This window comes from Hyla sarda, chromosome 4 (assembly GCF_029499605.1).
Source record: "Hyla sarda isolate aHylSar1 chromosome 4, aHylSar1.hap1, whole genome shotgun sequence".
NCBI lineage: Eukaryota > Metazoa > Chordata > Amphibia > Anura > Hylidae > Hyla > Hyla sarda.
In genome coordinates this window covers 384,667,940-384,689,768 of record NC_079192.1, presented here as the reverse complement: position 1 = coordinate 384,689,768, position 21,829 = coordinate 384,667,940, and the positions used below count along the sequence as shown (strand labels likewise).

Genomic DNA, 21,829 nt, shown 5'->3' with positions numbered 1-21,829 from the left:
TCCTGGGACCATTCAAAATTTTGCAAAAAATGTATCCAGTTTCATACAAGCTCCGTCTGCCTTCCTCCCTATGTATTCCAAATTCTTTTCACGTCTCCCTTCTCAAGCCAATTGTTATTAATCGGTTTTCAAAAAAAGATATTGTTTCCACTCCCGTGTCTGGTTCTTCTAATGTCTTAATGAAGTTAAGGAGATTCTGGTGATGAAGACTGTAAGAGGGAGACATTATTTTCTATGGACTGGAAGGGTTTCGGTCTGGAGGAAAGGTCCTGGGAGCCGGAGAAGGATATCTTGGACCACGACTTGGTCCGAAACTTTTTAAGGTCCAAAACGAGGGGAGACCTAAGGGGGGGTGGGGTACTGTCACAAGTAGCGCTGCAGCCAGATGTGCTGGCTGTAAGAGCACTCCAGCCCCGTCCTCCCGTGTTGCTTCTGCACCCGCATGTGAATGCCCGGCTCTCACTCTCCTCTCCACATCTCTGTCTCCTCCACTATTCCCTGCTGTCAGAGCGTGCACACACCCCTCTTAGGGCGCGCGCTGGCTTCCTGAGATTTAAAGGGCCAACACACCATTGATTGGTGCTTGTCTGGTCCTGTGTCTATTTAACCCCACACTTCCTTTCTGTCCTTGCCAGATCTTTGTGCTCACTAGCCCTAGAGAAAGCATTTCAGTTGTGTGTTGTCTACAGTATTCCAGACCTCTTGCTTTGTGACCTGACCTTGCTCCTGTGCCGCCTGCCCAGACCTCTTGCCTGTCCAGACTGCCTGTGCCATGTAACACCTCAGCAGCCTGTGTGGATGAGCCGTATCAGGGGTAGTAACTTGTGTGCCACCAGTCACAGCAAGTCCATACCGCTTTATGGTGGGCTCTGGCAAAAACCAGTGGCACCTTAGACTCCGCTCCCTGGTACAGCCCACGCCATCATCCACACAGGTTCAGTGGATTCACTGCTCCACTGCCGTTTCAGTGAGTATTATAACCCTTAGGTAAGTCCACAACATTTAGAGGCTAAGCGTCCAGACATACAGAGCATGCCTGACTGCTCAGTAAGTACAGGAACAAGGACTCTAGATTTACCAAAAGCAAATAAAAAAATTGAGTTTAAATAAATCCGAATTATTTGTAAAATTGTTAACAAAATCGATTTGCCTACCACTACCTGTAACTGTTTTTATTTTCAAGTGTGAGAGAAACCAGCAAACATACTGTGCCATCTAGAGTGGCTTTAATCATTCAGCTTAAGCGCCTCTGTGTAAGGGTATGTTCACATGGTGAAATTTTGCCAAAATTCCCCTGCAATTTTCACAAGACGGAATTTCTCCAATTCTGCAGAAATTCCGGAATTCCGGAAATCCAGCCAAGTAAACATACCCTAAGAAGATTAACTACTGCTCCACTAGAATGTCTGCACCAACATTGTAGTAGATTGTGGCTCCCTTGCACACAACATGATTTGAAATGTCATTACTTTCTGATAATAGTGTAATAGTGGTGGTAATGTATCTAGATCCAGTCATCCAGGACCTTCTTCTTAAATAACATTAGCACAGAATTGAAGTTCCGTGCACTCCTTGGTGTGGGGTTAACTATTCTTGAGTAGCTATTTGTGTCTCTCTGCACAAATTGCACAATAATCGACAGGAATAAAAACTAACTAGCATAAAGACTGCTAGGCGGAGAAGGAGACCTGGAGATGCTAGACTTAACTTTGGTCATCAATTAAACAAATCCTGACAATCAGGTGCAAACTAGGTATATTTTGGCAGGGCCATATTAGTCATAGATCTGGTGTTAATGTAAACTATTAGATTATACATTTAGGGGGCAGAAAAGGGGAGGTAGCTTTACTACCAGAGGAAAAAAGGAAGGCTATAATAGCTGCAAGCATAAACAAAGCATAAACTAAAAACTAAAGGCTTTGTGTAGAGCAACTATAACATACGGAGAAAAAAATATTGTATATTATACCTTGTTCCAAAACACCAAGTAAGGTGACTGCACCCAACAGGACTATATTGTGTAACATTGTGGTCCGAAGACACAAGGATGTACAGTTGGTGTTCTGAGGAGGTGATATGAGTTGGCGCTGAAAGCCTTTTCAGTCTTCACACTAAAAGATATAAGTGATACAAAGATTAGGATCTTGAATCTTGATTTTGAAAGGTTGTTCAACTATAAAGTTGGCCGTGCAATGTTTTAGCTGACAAATGAATCAATATTAGAAAACCAGAAACTTTTTATTGGCCAAAGAGAGAGATACTCAGGCATGTTGGAAATTCTTAAATTTATGAAATCCTTATTTGTTAGAGAAAATTGTAAAATGTCCCACAAACCTAAACAAGAGGGACAACTATGGGGTCTACAGAGATAAAGGCATGTCTGCCACAAAAGATGACACTATTATGAATGTTCACGGGGTTCATGGGCTTGATGTTACGCCTCTGCCTAAAGCTTGTCCTTCTTATCCTATTATTCATGGTGCCAATTGGCATAAAAGTGAAAGTGTCCTGGACTCATATGAATTAGGGGATTTCCTCCTTGCAGAAATAGCTTATGTTCTTATCACTCACAATTAAGATCTGAGTCCAGTTCTTTGCCAGGAAATAAAGAGGTGACCTTCCTGTAAACCAGGGCAAGGACGTAGGAAATATCAACGCTAAAGCAACAGAATGGGATATGTTTTCTCCTGCTGCTTTGTTGCCGACTATATATACAGTTGAAACCAGAAGTTTACATACACTATATAAAAAGACACATACTGTATGCATGTTTTTCTCACTATGTGACATGAAATCACAATAAACCTTACCCGTTTTAGGTCAATTAGGATTACCAAAATTATTTATATTTGCCAAATGCTAGAATAATGAGAGAGAGAGCGAGATAATTTTTTAAGGCATTTTTAATTACTTTCTGTTCATTAATAGGTATTTTAATATTTCTTGATGTTTGTTCTATATAACACTTGCCGCAAGGACATTGTAAAGGGGTTGTGCGCTGCCCTGACTTTCGGAGCTCCGATCACAGCGTCCAGAAGTTCGTTACTCCGAGCGCTGTGTGCGGGCTTCCGTGTTCGCGGTCGCGCCCCCTTCCCATAGACTGTCGTTGAGGGGGCGGGCGAGACGTCACGAGGGGGCGGGCGAGACGTCACGAGGGGCTGGGCGTGACGTCACGCCCGGCGGCCGCGAACATGGAAGCCCGCACACAGCGTTTGGAGTAATGAACTTCCGGACGCTGTGAGCGGAGCTCCGAAAGTCAGGGCAGCGCACAACCCCTTTAATAAATAAATTACGTTATTAGAATTGCGAGTAAAAAAGCCTTTAACATGAATTTTATGACCTTTAGTGGGATGATGGATAACCTCCCCTCCCCTTATATAGGACAAACATCAAGAAATATTAAAATACGTATCAATGAACATAAAGCAGCAATAAGAAAAGCTTTAAAAAATGAACAGGATGTGTCGGAAATAATATCTAATAAATACGGTGAAACTACAGTTGCACAGCATTTTAAAGAACAAGGTCATCAAATAGCAGAATTGCAGTGGCAAATTTTAGAACAGGTTACTGTTCACACTAACGAAAATCTTAATCGAAAACGCTTGCTTCAAAGAGAAACCTTTTGGGTTACAGAACTTGAAACATTAGTGCCGAAAGGTATGAATGAACATTGCAATTTTAATGTATTTCTGTAAGATCCATTATGCTGTCTAGCTGTATAAGAATTGTAGCTATACGTGCACTTTGATACTATGAGAAGCTTTGCTAATTACAAGCAGTCAATGCACATGAATAAGAGGGTCCGCCCCTGAAACGTTGTGCCATGACTAATGAAACTACAGAAAATGCTGCTATTTTCTGCTGCTAAAATGCTGTTATAAAGGTCCTGCGAGACAAGCCGTTGTGCAATATGAAAAAAAGGAATTAAAGCCAGAAGTATTTTACCAATGAAACCGTGAGTTATGTCTTGAATTTCAACTCACATGCTGTGATTTAACATAGTTGGCGTGCAGTCAGTTTAGCCCTACATATGTGTATTACTCTGGACAAAATTATTGGCACCCTTTCAAAATTGTGGAAAAATAAGATTTTTTCAAGCATGTGATGCTCCTTTAAACTCACCTGGAGCAAGTAACAGGTGTGGGCAATATAAAAAATCACACCTGAAAGCAGATACAAAGGAGAGAAGTTCACTTAGTCTTTGCATTGTGTGTCTGTGTGTGCCACACTAAGCATGGACAACAGAAAGAGGAGAAGAGAACTGTCTGAGGACTTGAGAACCAAAATTGTTGAAAAATATCAACAATCTCAAGGTTACAAGTCCATCTCCAGAGATCTACTGTAGATTTGCCTTTGTCCAAAGTGTGCAACATAAACAAGACGTTTGCAACCCATGGCACTGTAGCTAATCTCCCTGGGCGTGGACGGAAGAGAAAAATTGATGAAAGGTATCAATGCAGGATAGTCCGGATGGTGAATAAGCAGCCTCAAACAAGTTCCAAAGATATTCAAGCAGTCCTGCAGGCTCAGGGAGCATCAGTGTCAGCGCGAACTATCCATCGACATTTAAATGAAATGAAACGCTATGGCAGAAAAGGCAGGAGGACCCCACTGCTGACACGGAGATATAAAAAAGCAAAAATAAACTTGAGTAAGCCAAAATCCTTCTGGGAAAACGTCTTGTGGACAGATGAGACCAAGATAGAGCTTTTTGGTAAAGCACATCATTCTACTGTTTACCGAAAACAGAATGAGGCGTACAAAGAAAAGAACACAGTATCTATGGTGGAGGTTCAATTATGTTTTTGGGGTTGTTTTGATGCCTCTGGCACTGGGTGCCTTGAATGTGTGCAAGGCATCATGAAATCTGACTATTACCAATGGATTTTGGGTCACACTGTACAGCCCAGCGTCAGCAAGCTGGGTTTGCATCCGAGATCTTGGGTCTTCCAGCAGGACAAAGACCCCAAACATACATCAAAAAGCACCCAGAAATGGATGGCAACAAAGTGCTGGAGAGTTCTGAAGTGGCAGCAATGAGTCCACATCAAAATCCCATTGAACATTTGTGGAGAGATCTTAAAATTGCTGTTGGGAAAAGGTGCCCTTCCAATAAGAGAGACCTGGAGCAGTTTGCAAAGGAAGAGTGGTCCAACATTCCGGCTGAGAGGTGTAAGAAGCTTATTGATGGTTATAGGAAGCGACTGATTTCAGTTATTTTTTCCATAGGCTGTGCAACCAAATATTAAGTTAAGGGTGCCAATAATTTTGTCCAGCCAATTTTTGGAGTTTGGTGTGACATTATGTCCAATTAGCATTTTTCCTCCCTTTTTTCATTTAGTTCCAATACACGCAAAGGGAATAAACACATGTATAGCAAAACATGTGTTACTGCAATCCTTTTCTGTGTGAAATATTTAATTTTCTTGAAAAATTTCAGGGGTGCCAACATTTACGGCCATGACTGTACATTTCATTAGTATTTGGTAGCATTGCCCTTAAACTGTATGACTTGGGTCAGTCGTGTGATGTCCCAGTATGGGATATGCTCCTACATTCCTGTCTGGTTGAGTCCCTGTATGTCCTCAGGGATCACCTGCAGTGTTCCCCCATAATGTGTATAAGTTATATATTAAGGGTAAAGGACCTTTCATGTGGTCACGTGATTGTTAGTCACATGATAAGGGTTGTCACATGTTCAAGTCATATGTTTTGTTACCCAGAGAGCACCAGGTGACCTGCAGTTGCTCCTTGCTCAGCCCCCTTTATAAGAGGGGGGGGGGGTACTACAATCTCTATCTGGTGTTTCACTTTCTGCTGAGGTCAAGTCTAGTCCAGATGTCTCAGTGCCAGTGCCCAGTACATCTGGAGGCCTCATGCCTAAATTGCAGCCACAGATATGTATGTCAAGTCATTTTTGTCTGCCATCAATATCTTTAGTCAACTCAAGCAGTGGCGTTGCTAGGGTTGGTGTCACCCGGTGCGGTAGAAAATGGTGTCACCCCATACCCCCCCCCCCCCAGTAAGTTTTTAGCCTGTTGTGACAGACACCACTGTTGTAGCGCATTGTGAGAAATCCCAGTATAATAATCAGATATACCAGTTGCCACAGAATAGGAAAGTGTTAAAGAAGTTTTCACCATTTAAATATACAGCTCCCAGAATTAAGCAGATTTTAAAATTACTTCTGTTTAAAATCTTAATCCTTACAGTACTGATAAGCTGCTGTATTCTCCACAGGAAGTTGTGTAGTTCTTTCCAGTCTGTCCACAGTGCTCTGTCTGTCCATGTTAGGAACTGTCCAGCACTTAGACGGATCCCTCCAAGGAACAGCCCAGGATAGAGGCAGCGCACAAGACTTCAAAGGTTAAATGGTTTATTTACCCAGCATGCAACGCGTTTCGCTGGATAACCAGCTTCATCAGGCATGTTGAGGGTAGAGACACATAAGGTATTTATACACAACAGTTAACCCGCACATTGCTGGAATAAAAGCAATAGGCAGGAGCACATAAAACACACACATAGAAACTAGTGAAATAAAAAATTATATATATCACATAACTAACTAAAAGAAATTAGATCTAAATATAAATAAAGTATAAAATATATAAAAAAACATATAATATATCAATATATTTGTAATGTATTTATAATATGATAATAGAGGGCAAGTCAAGTTACACAGCGTTCTCAATCATCTCATTTAAACCACCAGGGAAAAGGGAACCAAGTGAAAAAATCCAGTATGATTCTCTATTAATTAACCTTTGGAAACGATTTTTTATAATGGATGGTATAACTTCAATGATTTTTAATTTTAGACAGTCAAAATTCCCTGAATGGATTTGACATATATGTCGTGAGACACTGTGTAGCATGAATTGCCTTCCCACATTGGACCGATGTTTATTCATGCGGGACCGCACCGTCTGAACGGTGCGGCCCACATACTGCAAACCGCAAATACAAGATAAAAGGTAAACCGCATAGCTGCTTTCGCAATCATGCGTTCCCTTAATCCGAAAGACATTTTTCGAAATATTACAAACAAAATTGTCACCTTTTTCTATCATGACAAGGTACAACGACAAGAGGACTTGATAATTGATAAAACTGTTGCGAATAACATTGAGAAAGAAATTATAAATCTTACAATTGATAAATGTAAAAATAAAACTGTTGCGAATAACATTGAGAAAGAAATTATAAATCTTACAATTAATAAATGTAAAAATAGTAAAAAATCCAATAAGAATTATAGTCACAATTTTGTCACCAATTTTAATTGCGCAGCACCCAAGATAAAAACAATACTTAATAAATATTGGTACATATTAAAAGGTGATCCGATTCTTAAAGATATTTTGTCTGACCACCCAGGTGTCACATTCCGCAGATCACAAAATCTGCGAAATCTGGTGGCCCCTAGTGATGGTCTGAAGAACAATCGTTTTGTTACATCTAATCGTGTAGGACAGGATAATGGTACCATCCCTTGTGGAAAAATGAGATGTAAATGTTGTATCATGATAGAAAAAGCACAGAGCACTGTGGTCAGACAGAAAATAAATTATTATAGATGGCTCCTCACTATGTCAGCGCATTCTCATCCTCTATATGAAAACAAGTATTATTATAAACCTGCCAGACACTGTATCCTCAAAATATAATACTACTATACACTATACTCTCTGATTATAAACCTTCCATACACCATACCCACTGAATATAATACTACCACACACTGTATACTCTGAATATAATACCAACACATACTGTACACTCTGAATATAAATCTGCCACATACTGTGCCCTCTGAATATAATACCGCCACACACTGTACCCTCTGAATATAATACTACCACCCACTGCGCCCATTGAATATAATACTACCACAAACTGCGCCCTCTGAATATAAATCTGCCACATACTGTACCATCTGAATATAAATTTGCCACATAATTTACCCTCTGAATATAAATCTGGTGGTGTTGCTGGTGGATGATGGGGGTGCTAGTACTGGGGGGGTGTTGCTGGAGGATGATGAGGGTGCTACTTGCCATCCCCCCTGGCAGTATCACCCCCATCATCCATCGGCAGGATACTCCTCCTGGCAGGAGCACCCCCATCATCCACCATCAGGATCTGCTGATGGAGGTGCTGCTGCTGGGGGGGGTTGCTGGTGGATGACAAGGGTGCTACTGCCAGGGGGGGAGCATTAGGTAGGCAGCAGTTCCCCCACTTAAGGTAGGTAGCAGTTCCCCTACATTAGGTAGGTAGCAGTTTCCCCACATTAGGTAGCATAGATTCCCCACATTTGGTACCAGTTACCCCACATTAGGTAGTAATTTCCCCACATTAGGTAGCAAAGATCCCCCACATTAGGTAGCACAGATTCCACACATTAGGTAGCACAGATTCCACACATTAGGTAGCACAGATTCCCCACATTAGGTAGCAGTTTTCAAACATTATGTAGCAGTTTTCCCACATTATGTAGCAGCTTTCGCACATTAGGTAGCAGTTTTCCAACATTAGGTAGCAGTTTCCCCACATTAGGTAGCATAGATTCCCCACATTTGGTAGTAGTTTCCCCCCATTAGGCCGCAGGTTCCCTTGCATGTTCCCCACAATAGGTCAAAGTCTCCCCACATTAGATCGCTGGTTCAAACAAACCTCCCCTCCCCCCACACAAAAAAAACACACACACAGATAGATAGAGAGAGAGAGACACACACACACAGTCAGAGAGACACACACTCACAGACAGAGTCACACACAGTCACACACACACACAGTCACACGCAGTCACACACACACACACACAGTCACACGCAGTCACACACACAGAGTCACACACAGACATAGAGTCATACACAGACAGAGAGCCACACACAGAGATAGCGACAGACCGACACACACACACACACAAACACACACTCACAGACAGAGAGTCACACACACACACATTCACACACACAGAGTCACACACAGTCACACACACAGACAGAGAGTCGCACAGACAGAGAGTCACACACACAGAGAGTCAGAGAGTCACACACACACAGAGTCACACACACACACAGTCACACACACACAGTCACACACACAGAGTCACACACACACAGAGACACACAAACCGAGATAGAGTGAGACAGACACACTCACCCATCCAGCGCAGCGCTCCTTCTCTCCGGGCGCTCTGCGAGTGACATCACATCCTCCTGCACGGCCCTGCGGAGTGACGTCGGGCCGGCGCAACAGAAGATGTGGGGGCGTAGGCCGGTTCACTGTGCAGGTGACGGGGGTACTACTAGTACGGAGACAGCGCAAGTGAGGCCGGGGGGGGTTCTATTACAGAGACAGCGCAAGTGATGACGGGGGGGGGCTCACTAGTACAGAGACAGCGCAAGTGAGGACCGGGGGCGTACCTGGTGTCACCCCATCAGGATGGTGTCACCCGGTGCGGGCCGCACCCCCCACACCCTGGACGCAACGTCACTGAACTCAAGTCACTTATAGTCAGCGTGGCTGTGCTAGAATCTGTCAAGTCACTGCAAGTCCCAGCAAGCTGCGAAGTCCCTTGTGTTACTGGTCACCTCTCTGGGACCCTTACTACCCTGTAAAGACTGTTAGACCTTGTCAACTTCAGTAAAGCTACCGTTAACCTTAACCTGGCCTGGGACTATTATTTACCCCTGCCTAACCTAGGAGTAATGGGATTACCTTTGGGTGGTTGCATAGGCAAACCATGCCCTGGCGTCCCAAACACTAAGGGGTTAACACCATCTAGCCCTGGGCAACACCATCTGCCCCTACACCTCACATCACACCCCAGTGGCTCACCACAGTCTTTTAAATATACTTCTCACAACAGCTGGTAGGCCCATTCCTCCTGACAGAACTGGTGTATCTGAGCCATGTTAGTAAGTCACCTTGCTCGCACCTGTCTTTTCAGCTTTGTCCATACATGTTCAAAAGTATTGAGAGCAGGGCTTTGTTATGGCCACTCCAAAACATTGACTTTGTTATGCTTAAGCCGTCTTTGTAACCAGTTTGACAGTATGCTTTGTCCATTTGGAAGACCCATTTACACCCAAGCTTTAACTTCCTGGCTAATGTCTTGAGATGTTGCTTCAGTACAGTGGTTCCTCAACATACAATTTGCTTCCAGGCGGACCATCGTTTGTTGAAACCAACATAAGTTGAGGAATTCGTACCATAGATTATACTCACATGTCCCCACCACTCCAGTCTGTCAGTTCGCCACTCCGGTCTGTCATTTTGCCACTCCACTGCTGCCGCTGCCCTGCACAGTCACTCTCTGTTGCCGTCATCACGTTGCCGCTCACACTGCCCCTATTGGACGACGGGGCAGCGTGAACGGCGACGTGATGACGGTGACAGAGAACGAGGGTGCAGGGCAGCGGCTGCAGTGGAGCGGCAAAATGACGGACCGGAGCGACGGGGACATGTAAGTATCATTCAGTGGGGCACATGGGGCACATCAAATGGCTATCCGGTGGCAGCTGAAGCAGTCAGTGCTGCCAGCACATGTTGATACAGGACTCGTTTCACTCTGGATAATGACACAATCTTGCCAGCTTCTGCCAGCATCTTTACAAGGTCTTTTGCTTTTGTTCTTGGGTAGATATGCACATGTCGGACCAAAGCACGTTCATGCACGTCTCCTTCCTGAGCGATATGATGGCTGGACATTCCCATCTTGTTTATACTTGCATATAATTGTTTGTACAGATGAACGAGAAGCCTGCAGGTATCTGGAAATTGCACCCAAGGATGACCCAGACTTGTGCAAGTCCACAATTCTCTTCTTGATATCTTGGCTGATTTCTTTAGACTTTCCAATCATGTTAGACACAGAAGCAAGGTTTCTATTGTGTATTAAAGGGGTTATCCTGGAATAGAAAAACACAGCTAATTTCGTTCAAAAACAGCTCCCCGTCTGTCTACAGCTTGGATGTGGTTTTACAACTTGGCTCCATTTACTTCAATGGCACTGAGCTGCAGAACCACATCTAACCTGGAGAAAGACGGAGAGCTGTTTTTGAAAGAAAGTAGCTGTGTTTTTCTATTCCTTGATAACTCCTTTAAAATACATCCACAGGTGTATCTCTAATTAACTCAGATGTTGCCAATAAACCCATCAGAAGCTTCAAAAGACATGAAATCATCATATGGTCTGTCCCAAATTGTTTAACCCCTTAAGGATGGACCCACTTTTTACCTTAATTACCAGGCTCTTTGAATGGTAATATCTTCAGAACGCTTTTTTTGAGCAGAGCAATTCTGAGATATTTTTTTTCGTGACATTTTGTATATAAGTGGTGCATTTTTGTTGACACATGCAGCATTTTTTGTTAAAAACTTCAAAATATTGTGAAAAACTGGAAAATTTCTTCCTTTTTTTATTTTATATAGAGTACACTGTGTGGTAAAAGTGATGTTATATTTATTCTGTGGGTCAGTACGATTATGGCGATACCCATTTTATATAGCTTTCTATGTTCTTTTTCCTTTTCTGAGCAAAATTCTTTTTCTGCCATTCATTTTCCAACAGTTGTAACTATTTTATTTTTCGTCCGACACCATTGAGTAAGGGCTTATTTTTAGCGGGATGAGTTGTACTTTTTATTGGTATAATTTTTGTGCTATGTGCTACCTTTTCATCTTTTTTATTCCGCTATTTGTAGGTAAATTGGCAAATTTTGCGCTTTTTTTTTTTTTTTTTTTACGCCGTTCACCGTGCGGGATAATTTACATTATAGTTTTATAGTACACGTCATTACAGAGATGGCAATACCAATTATGTATATGATTTGTGTTTTTGATCTTTTTTGGTGATAATACAGAGCTTTTATTGGGAAAGGAGCTTTTTTATTTTTTTTTTACACTACTTTTATTGAAGAACTTTTTATTTTATTTTTTACACTTTTTACAGGTTATACTATGCTGGAATACATTTGTAGTGCAGCACAGTATGACCTGATGAGCTGCACACCCTACAGCCTGTGCGATCCAGCCTCTGGCTGGATCTAACAGGCTTCCGTAGCAGGCAGACAGGAGGTCATGATCTGACCTCCTGCTGACATAGCAACCAACGGCGAACCGAGATCGTATCGCGCCGCCGCCGTTGGAGAACAGGGGGAGAGCGCTCCCACTGTCAACACCATAGACAGGCATAGTAATCCTAGTGTATGTAAACTTTTGACTTTTGCAGAAGGTAATACAAATGCCTTTAAAAATGCGCTCATTATTCTGGCATTTGGCAAATATAAATATTTTGGTAATCCTAATTGAGCTAAAACAATAAGGTTTATTCTGATTTTATGTCAGATGAAAGATGTGAGAAAAACATGCATATGTGTGTTTTTATATACTGTAGTGTATGTAAACTTCTAGTTTCAACTGTACTATATCATTAATCCCTACTACATTTATATAATAGGGTATATTAACTGCATATTATAGGATATGCAGGAATACATGGAGGCCCTGGGGTGAGCATCTTTGCTTTGCAGCACTGGATCCAGGAATTAATGCCAACCAAACTCAGCACAACATGGAGTTTGTATGTTCTCCCTATGTATGTGCGGGTTTCCTTCCAATTCTCTGGTTTCCCCCCCACACACACTTACTCTCTATGGCATCCAAAAGAACTTCTGCCCCTAGATATAATTACAGAGAGAAGACGGTACCTTCTCTACTTTCTATTCGGTACAGTAAAAAAAACATTTGTGATATAATTTATAAGTACTTGGCCACTTTATATACAGATCCATCTCTATCCTAATGCATTGTACCCCCCAGTGGGAGTAATCAGTGGAGAGGTGGACAATAACTTGTGAATGCAGAGCTGTTCGCGACTAGAGGAGCCAGTGCTTGCCCCGATCATTGCATGTGGGCAAAACCCCACCCCCGCACCATGTCCAATAGCTGCATGATGTTACCAATGTTGAGGCGAGATCCCGCATCTATTGGTCATCATGTGTGGGTGTGGTTTTGCCTGCAGCCGATAGCAGGATAAGAACTCCCGCTGGATTTCTGACCATTACCCCCCGCTCCCGCAAGGTGTCTGTTCCACTTCCGCCTGATCCCGCAAACATTATGTCACAGCTTTTAGAACCCCCTGAGGAAGTCGCTTGCGACGGAACGCACGGGGTTCTCGTGGCCCCGTTCCTACTCTACCATCTGTACCGCTGGCTCTCCCGATAGGCTACTGTGGTTTGTGTGCAATGATGCTTATATTAATACATATTTTTTCTGTGGCTGGGCTTTATCTATTATGATTATGTATGTGCAGTATTGAACCATTACAATTTGAACATATTTACTGTTGGTATTATCACACCGTAGAATTGGGGGCCTGATATACGTATTTACTATACTGTGAAGCAGGACGGGGCCACTTCCTTGGGAGTGGGGGTTCATGGCCCTGCTCCAAGATTGTGTTGTGACTCTTAGAGAGCATTTTTACTGTTTTTAACTGTCTTCTTTGTGATCAAATCATGTATATGTATCTTTGATATTGAATAAAGTACTTATTAATTTATATAATCATATACTTAGTGGTGTGCACTTTTATTCAGCGATTGTTTTTCTTGGAGAGCTTTTAGAGAAAGTACCCCCTGTGCTATTTCATTACCCCCATAGAACTGCAATGATCTGTATAATCTGCGCTTGATTGATAAAGCCTGCTCCAGGCAGCCTCTATCAATTACAGAGCCGTGGCTGGGACAGGAAGAGAGGTTAGCCCTCCGGCTACCTTTACAGTGGATCTCCTCCTACAGGACTTGCTCCACGGCATACAGCAGCTGTTAAGTACTGGAAGGATTGAGTTTTTTTTATAGTAGAGGTAATTTCCACATTTGTATAAATTTATGGCTCCAGTACATTTAAAAATATATTTTTTTTTTTCTCCTGAAAATCTCTTTAGTTTTCTCATCACACAGGTTTCTCCCAGAAGCAACTAGAAGCATTGGGGTGAAGCCAGATAGTCCAGACCTCGCTACCAAAGGGCAGGAACAAACCATTAAGTCCAGCCTTGGTCAGGGAAGGAGAAGGAGGTGTAGTATGGCATGGCCCAGACAGACCACAAGTAAAGTTTAAAGGAGTACTCCAGTGGGAAACAATTTATTTAAATCAACTGGTGAAAAAAAAAAAAGTTACATCCATTTGTAAACTACTTCTATTTAAAAATCTTAATCCTTCCAGTAGTTATCAGCTCCTGTATGCTCCAGAGGATGTTGTATAGTTCTTTTCTGTCTGACCACAGTGCTCTCTGCTGACACTTCTGACCGTGTTAGGAACTGTCTAGAGCAGGAGAGGTTTGCTATAGGGATAGCAGAGAGTACTGTGGTCAGACAGAAAAGAACTGTACAATGTCCTCTGTAGTATACAGCAGCTGATAAGTACTGGAAGGATTAAGATTTAAATAGAAGTGATTTACAAATCTGTTTAACTTTTTGGCACCAGTAGATTTAAAAAAAAAAAAAACATTTTACCACTGGAGTACCCCTTTAAGCTTAGTTAGTCCTGGTTCTAGTTTCATGTCTCCACCAGAAGCTAGTACTTTAAAATAATCAGCTACGTAAGTATCCTGCCTGGGACAAGCACAGTGGAATCTTCATGGCATTGTGCTTAGCACTACAACACGCAGAAACTACTACTTTATATCCGTCCCTGAGAGGGAGAGAATCATCCAAATCCAGAAAGGAATGAATTGACCATGTTCCCTCCTGGTCCTGCAAATACTGGTCTCTTGGTAAGAATCAGTACAACTTCCACATCATGAGTCCTGCTGCCCTACACCCTGCAATAGGGTACTGTAGTACAAAACCATAAGTTTCTTCCAATCTGCTACCATGGGGAGCCTGTTAAGGTCCCTCCTTAAGTTACGCAATATTTGGACTGTTTCCATAATTAAATTCTGCCCCTAGACATCTTATCCCCTATCATAAGGATAGGGGATAAGATGTCAGATCGCCGCGGTCCCGCTGCTGGGGAGCCCCGGGATCTCCGCTGCGGCACTGCGCTATCATTACAGCACAGAGCGAGTTCGCTCTGCACGTAATGACTGGCAATACAGGGGCCGGAGCATCGTTACGTCACGGCTCCGCCCCTCGTGACATCACAGCCCGCCTCTTTCAATACAAGTCTATGGGAGGGGGCGTGGCGGTCATCACGCCCCCTCCCATAGACTTGTATTAAGGGGATGGGCCGTGATGTCACGAGGGGCGGAGCCATGATATCACACTGCTCCGTCCCCTGTATCGCCCGTCATTACGCACAGAGCGAACTCGCTCTGTGCTGTAATGATAGCGGGGTGCCGCAGCGGGGATCCCGGGGATCCCCAGCAGCGGGACCGCTGCGATCTGACATCTTATCCCCTATCCTTTGGATAGGGGATAAGATGTCTAGGGGCGGAGTACCCCTTTAACTCTATCTGCTAGAGGAGTGAATTTAATCCTATCCACCTTAAGAGATCTGTTTTCAGCTTACAAGGACACAAAACCACATCTCCCCCCCCCCCCCCCCCCCCCCCAAAAAAAAAGAAGCAAACTTTGCACTGTAAACCTCTACTAATGTGCCTTCGAAGACAACCGTCTGCAGATGGGTATATGTTCCTTCTGGAGAGATATCTGGTTTGGTATATATTCCCAATCAGTTTCCAAGACTCATAGTTGGAGTAAAACACTGCCTTTAAGGGAAATCCATTTGGAAAAAGTGGTGTGAGAGCTGCTTTGCATATCCTTTCTTTTGAAAAAGAACCTGTCCTGTTTTCTGCTAGTAGAGAGATCTACTTTAGTAAATAAGCAGTTTTATCACAAGTTCACAAGAGTGTCTGGATGCCATTATTTGCACCAACACCACAGGCAGTCCAACACATGCACAAGACAGAACACACATAGGACTGCCCCATGGTCAAAAACTGTTCCCACCACCCCCCTTGACAAAGTTGTTGCGTGGAAAGTGCTTAGAATCAAGCCACTACCCTATAGCTGCAGTGACCCTAACCTCTGCCTGTATAACTACAAGTACCAGCTGGCCAATCTATAACTGTTCCCTGTTATTTTGGGTTTTCTGATTTGATCATAAACATTGTTGAGTGGACAATCCACAGTCTGTTGGATCCATAGGAAAACCTCCATTAACATATTAAAGTCAGGAAATCCTGTCCAGCCACAGTGAATAACATAATCACAAAGCTGAGTTTTAGCAGAAGGGAAGGGAGACATTTAAGCTTCAAATAGAAGCTACATTCTTACAAAATGACAGTATTACAGGCTAGCATGTTGTAAGACTGGTGTATCGTATAGCTGTGGGAAAAGATAGTTGGAATTGGATTTGTTCCAGATTTATTAAAATGTGCCCATCTGATAACTGGGGTACATTTGTCTATTAGATAAGCAAATAGCAATGTTTTTCCACCAAAATTAGATCCACTTTCAGACTGCTGAGACTATATCCCCATTACTGACCCCGTTCACTCCCCCCCCCCCCCCCTCCCCTGAATAAATACACAGGACACTTTAAGGCATTTAACTAACAGCGGTCATGGTCATGTGGTACTGCCTCACCGACTCGGGTGAGGAGGTGCATCTCTGGACCGGACACCTCTTTCTCATTTGGTAACCGCCGGCTTGTAAGAAAATACAGCAACATAACAAATAAAACCATATTATAAACAACAAAACATGAGCGAGGGCAGTGCAAGACTACCGGGAACCAGTGGGAGAGAGAGGTACGGACCCAAGGGGGGGGGACTACCCCAGACTGAATGAAGCCTGACATAATGAGACTTACAGACATTGACGGTATGTTTTGCCCTTTCGACTGGGCCCATATCCCGGGCCCCTCGCCACATACATGTGGAAAGATCTCCGACCATAAGATGAGGAGCTCAGGAAAGAATGCTGGCAAGTGGTCCAGATCATCATTGTAAGGAACTCCGCCAAGGCATGAAAAGCCAACAGCACCAGCCTTTTCTCTGCACCTTTGACTCAGGTAGGTCCGCCCTGGAACCCTCAGTAGCAGTGCCAATATGAAAAGAGTGAGTCCCGAACTCCTAAAAGGTGTCGAAAGATGGGAAAAAACTGGAACTGCTTTAAAAAACGGTTTTGTGCAACAAAAAATGTGTACCTACTGGATGCACGCCAAGATATGCCGAAGCCAGCCGAACCAAGCTGGCTTCACCGGGGACCACATAAAGAAGCAGCCAGGTGCACAAAACTGTTGCCAATGAAAACCTCATCGGTTTGCAAACCACCCGGCTTGGCTTTGGACGGCGGTAAAAGCTCGCTAATTCTCAAAGCCCTGAAAAAATAAAGAATATAAATGCATCCGAAAGTAAAATAGACTCAAAACCGGATGGACAAACGAAACGGGTGGCAGACTCAGGCCGTCTACTGTCATGGCTGGCGCACTCGTGGGACCAAACTTTGATAGCCTGACGAACAATAAAAAATTTAGTCACGTCAGCCCAACCAAGCAGCTGTAAATTACAGGCTATACCCGATAACCCCAGTGCAGCTAACGTACTGGAAACCCCACGTTGGCGCAATCACAGCAGATAATCTAGGGTCACCTCCAACCAATCAGAGACCACCGCATCCACTTGCTTAGAACCCACCAGCATCAACACCTCCCCACAAGGTCCCACAGAATGGATTGGCACAGGCATCCCTTCCAGGTCCCCCTGAGGAAAAAGGCTGCGGAAATCTTGTCAAAGGATCTGGGAAAGAGCATCAGCCACATTATTGTCAACGCCGGGCACATGCTGGGCCCCTAAACCAGATATTAAAATGCAAACAGTGGAGCACGAGGTGCTGCAGCAAGTTAAGAACTGTGGGGGGTTCTTAAAGTAGAAAGTCCATTAATGGCCTGCACAACACTGAGGTTGTCAGACCTAAAACAAAATATAGCCTATGATCAGCAAAATCCGCTCCCCAGATCACAGCCGCAGCGTCGATGGGAAAAAGCTCCAGCAGGACCAAATTCTTGCACAAACCTGAAGTCAGCCAAGATTCAGGCCAACGCTCAGCACACCAGTGAACCCACCGCATCCGTGAACAGAGCCAATTTGCCATTAGTAGTGACCGACCGCTGGTAGCAAGTGCGCCCATTATAGAACTGTAAAAATTGGCACCCTCCATGGCGAGCGACAATCTGCGGGAAAAAACCCTGCCCATAGGCATTATGCGACAAGCAAAATTGAGCAAATCTAAAAGAGACTGCAACTGAAGCAATGTAACCTTGCGAGAAAATTTGAAAAAATCTATCAAACCCAACAGCTTCTCAACCTTGTCTGAGGGAAGAAGGCAAACCATAGCCAACGGGTCAATCTGCCCAAAAAAGGACAGGTAGAACGAGGGGCCACTGTCTTCTCTGTGGACAAGGGGACACCGAAACGATCTGCAAAGAAGTGAAATGTTTCCAGCAAAAAACAACACTGCAAAGAATCAGCAGGGCCCACAAACAAAAATCATCCAGATAATGCGTGACGGCCAATTAGCCTGTTTGATAACGCACCACCCACTCTAAAAAGGAGCCAAAAGCTCATAATAGTGGCACAAAATAGAACACTCCATTGGAAGGAAGGCATTATAGAAATATCCCCGTCAAAGGTGCAACCTAACAGGTGGTAACAATCTGGGTGAAGCGGGAGGAGACGAAAGGGCGAATGAGTCGGACTGCCTTGTCAAAAGATGCTTAAGACACTGAGGAGTCCGCAGTCTGAATCCCATCATTAACAGAATAACTCTCGGGGTAAGAGGGGGTGATGGATCAAATGGAATTTAAAGAATTGGGTGTTAAATGGATGACCTCAGTTACACAAGAGGGAGGGGGGAAGGTGGCAAGAAATCTGACTGAGCAAGTCTAAGAAGGCTCAGCAGTCAGGGTGCCACGACATTAGGCACAGCTTGCCCCATCAGACTTTCTTTTTAACAAATTTGACTAAAGGAGTTTTCCGAATTAAATTAAAGGGGTACTCCAGAGGAAAAAAAAGCTTCTTAAATTAACTGGTGCCACAATGTTATACAGATTTGTAAATTACTTATTTTTAAAAATCTTAAGCCTTCCAGTACCAATTAGCTGCTGTATGCTCCAGAGGAACTTGTGCAGTTCTTTCCAGTCCGACACAGTGCTCTTTGCTACCACCTCTGTCGATGTCAGGAACTGTCCAGAGCATGAGTAAATCCCCACAGCAAACCTCTCCTTGTCTCGACAGTTCCTGCTTCCACTGAAGCACACAACAGCTGATAAGCACCAGTTGACTTGAAAACACTTTTTTTCTGCCAGAGTAACCCTTTTACTTATCCCTTATCCACAGGATAGGAGATAATTGTAAGATCGCGAGGGGATGGGGGTTTAACAACAGGTCGATATGTGCCTTACCGCTCCATTCAATTCTATTGAGCTGCCGGATAGAGTGGAGTACTATATTCAGCTATCTTTGGTGGCAGCTCCATGGACAATGACTGGAGCAGCAAATGCACTAGTCCATTCAAAACAAAGGAGACGGGGCACCATTCTAGAGCTTGCAGGCACAGTTTACATAAATAACTGGAGTAAATTGCTTAGTAAATGTAAGCCATTGAGTTAAATGGGTACTCAGGTGGTGTACTTTTTTTTGAAATGTGACGTATTGCTCTTCAACCTGATGCTGGGGCCCAATACTGTACATTGTGGCAAACTGAGCTGCAGTGTGATGCGTTGGCCCCTGGCACCAGGAAGGGGATCACAGCGAAGGTTAGGCCAGCGATATCATATGATTTAGAAAAAGTTTACCACCGGAGTTCCCCTTTAATATGGGAGTATACTGCATATCCAAGTTGCAGCCACAGACTTTTGCATTTGCATAGTATTACCAAAGAGAGATACGTATTTAAAGGAAAATTCCTGGTGAAGTATAAAAAATTACATTTCAGTAAGAATGGCATAAACTCTGTCACCCTGGACATCACAAAGTCCCAATGGTATATGAGGGAGGTAGAACAGAAGCAAAATACTGATGAACATCCACTTACCTATTACTTAGGAGGTGGTGGCTGAATGGTAATACAATTGCACATTAAAGACTTTTATAAGGTGCCAGTCACACTGTGAAGTGCAGGGCATCCTGCTGGCTGGCAGCCTATTGGCACTCCCATACTATTAGGCTGCCCAAAACGTCCTCACTGTTCTGAAATCCCAATGTCAACTATCACAGTTGAAGCACAATATGACAAAATAACTATATATTAACAAACATAATAGTATGGATTAATTCATAAAATGATGTCATTCTATGAACCTGCCAACTTATTTTCTGCTGCTACACTTTATGCTGTTCTATCTTAGTATTCACCCAGGGAGAGGCTGGCAAACTATTCTTTCTAAATTAAATAAATAGAACTGAGGGTGATAGAGTTTCTCCTTGAAGAGTCTGCCAAGCTGGCGCATACATTCTTACAACCGTATGCAATATAGCTCTCCAGAAGGAAAAAAGAGGATTACTTTTCACTTATTCAAGGTACCATATTAAATCCTTAAATGGTCAGTGTAATTTCAAAAACTTCCCTTAATTTGATAGTCCAGTGATTTGAAACATAATTTTATATCCCGTAATTTAGCAAAAATAACTTCTTACCCAAGAGTGGGCTTAGCCACCAGGTGTCTCACTTCTCTGCAATCTGTTGTCCATTGCCTGCTGTTAGGTAAATTCCATATCTAGCAACAAAGAGGCCAATTTGGAACACAGGAGGTGAGGGTGGGGCCTAGATAGTATTATGTGCAAAAGAGAGAGAGAGAGTGATGTGTACCTGCAAACTGAAAGCTTTTTTGCCTCCTCCAAATGATCTACACTGCACCTAAAAGATAGATCAAGAGTTTTCTTACTGCAGATACACAGTGCTGCATCCTAAATGTAATCCCTTTGCTTCTCATCATCATCAACAGCAGCAGTTCAGTGTTTGTCGTCATCATCATCATCAACAACAGCAACAGTTCAGTGCTTAGTGTAATGCCAGCTTTGCTATTTTGCTGTTTTTTATTTCCTTTCTGCTTACATATCCCAAACCCAGTGAATCAATAACCCTCATCTCTCCAACTCATGAAGAAAGTGAATGCATGGTGAGTGAGGGCAGGCTCAGTGTTTTCTCCAGACACGCTCCTTCTTAAGCAATGAACGTAACAATGAGTGAGCAGCAGTACAGAAGGATTTGTGAGCCAAATACAGAAGTTAGACACATATAAAAGACATGTAAAGCGTCTGCATGACATAGTGATTTACATACACTGCTCAAAAAAATAAAGGGAACACTAAGATAACACATCTTAGATCTGAATGAATGAACTAATCGTATGAAATACTTTCGTCTTTATATAGTTGAATGTGCTGACAACAAAATCACACAAAAATTATCAATGGAAATCAAATTTATCAACCCATGGAGGTCTGGATATGGAGTCACACTCAAAATCAAAGTGGGAAACCACACTACAGGCTGATCCAACTTTGATGTAATGTCCTTAAAAACAAGTTAAAATGAGGCTCAGTAGTGTGTGTGGCCTCCACGTGCCCGTATGACCTCCCTACAATGCTGGGCATGCTCCTGATGAGGTAGTGGTCTCCTAAGGGATATCCTCCTAGACCTGGACTAAAGCATCTGCCAACTCCTGGACAGTCTGTGGTGGAATGTGTCTTTGGTGGATGGAGTGAGACATGATGTCCCAGATGTGCTCAATTGGATTCAGTCAGTCTACCCCTGGCAAGAAAATGGAGGGCTGTGCGGCCTCCCCAAAGAAATGCCACCCCACA

General features: G+C 43.3%; 1 protein-coding gene across 3 annotated transcripts in view; it reads right to left on the bottom strand.

Annotated features, from left to right (window-relative positions):
• The window catches only part of LTC4S (leukotriene C4 synthase), a 92,486-nt gene that overhangs the window by 52,835 nt on the left and 17,822 nt on the right, over window positions 1–21,829 (bottom strand). For 2 of the 3 annotated variants that reach the window (XM_056517021.1, XM_056517023.1), the window contains one exon: window positions 1,970–2,111. The exons of the other annotated variant lie outside the window; for it this stretch is intronic. In XM_056517021.1, the coding sequence (XP_056372996.1) occupies window positions 1,970–2,027 (58 nt within the window). In that variant the 5' untranslated portion in view covers window positions 2,028–2,111. The remainder of the gene's footprint in view (window positions 1–1,969; window positions 2,112–21,829) is intronic. 3 annotated transcript variants of the gene reach the window in all.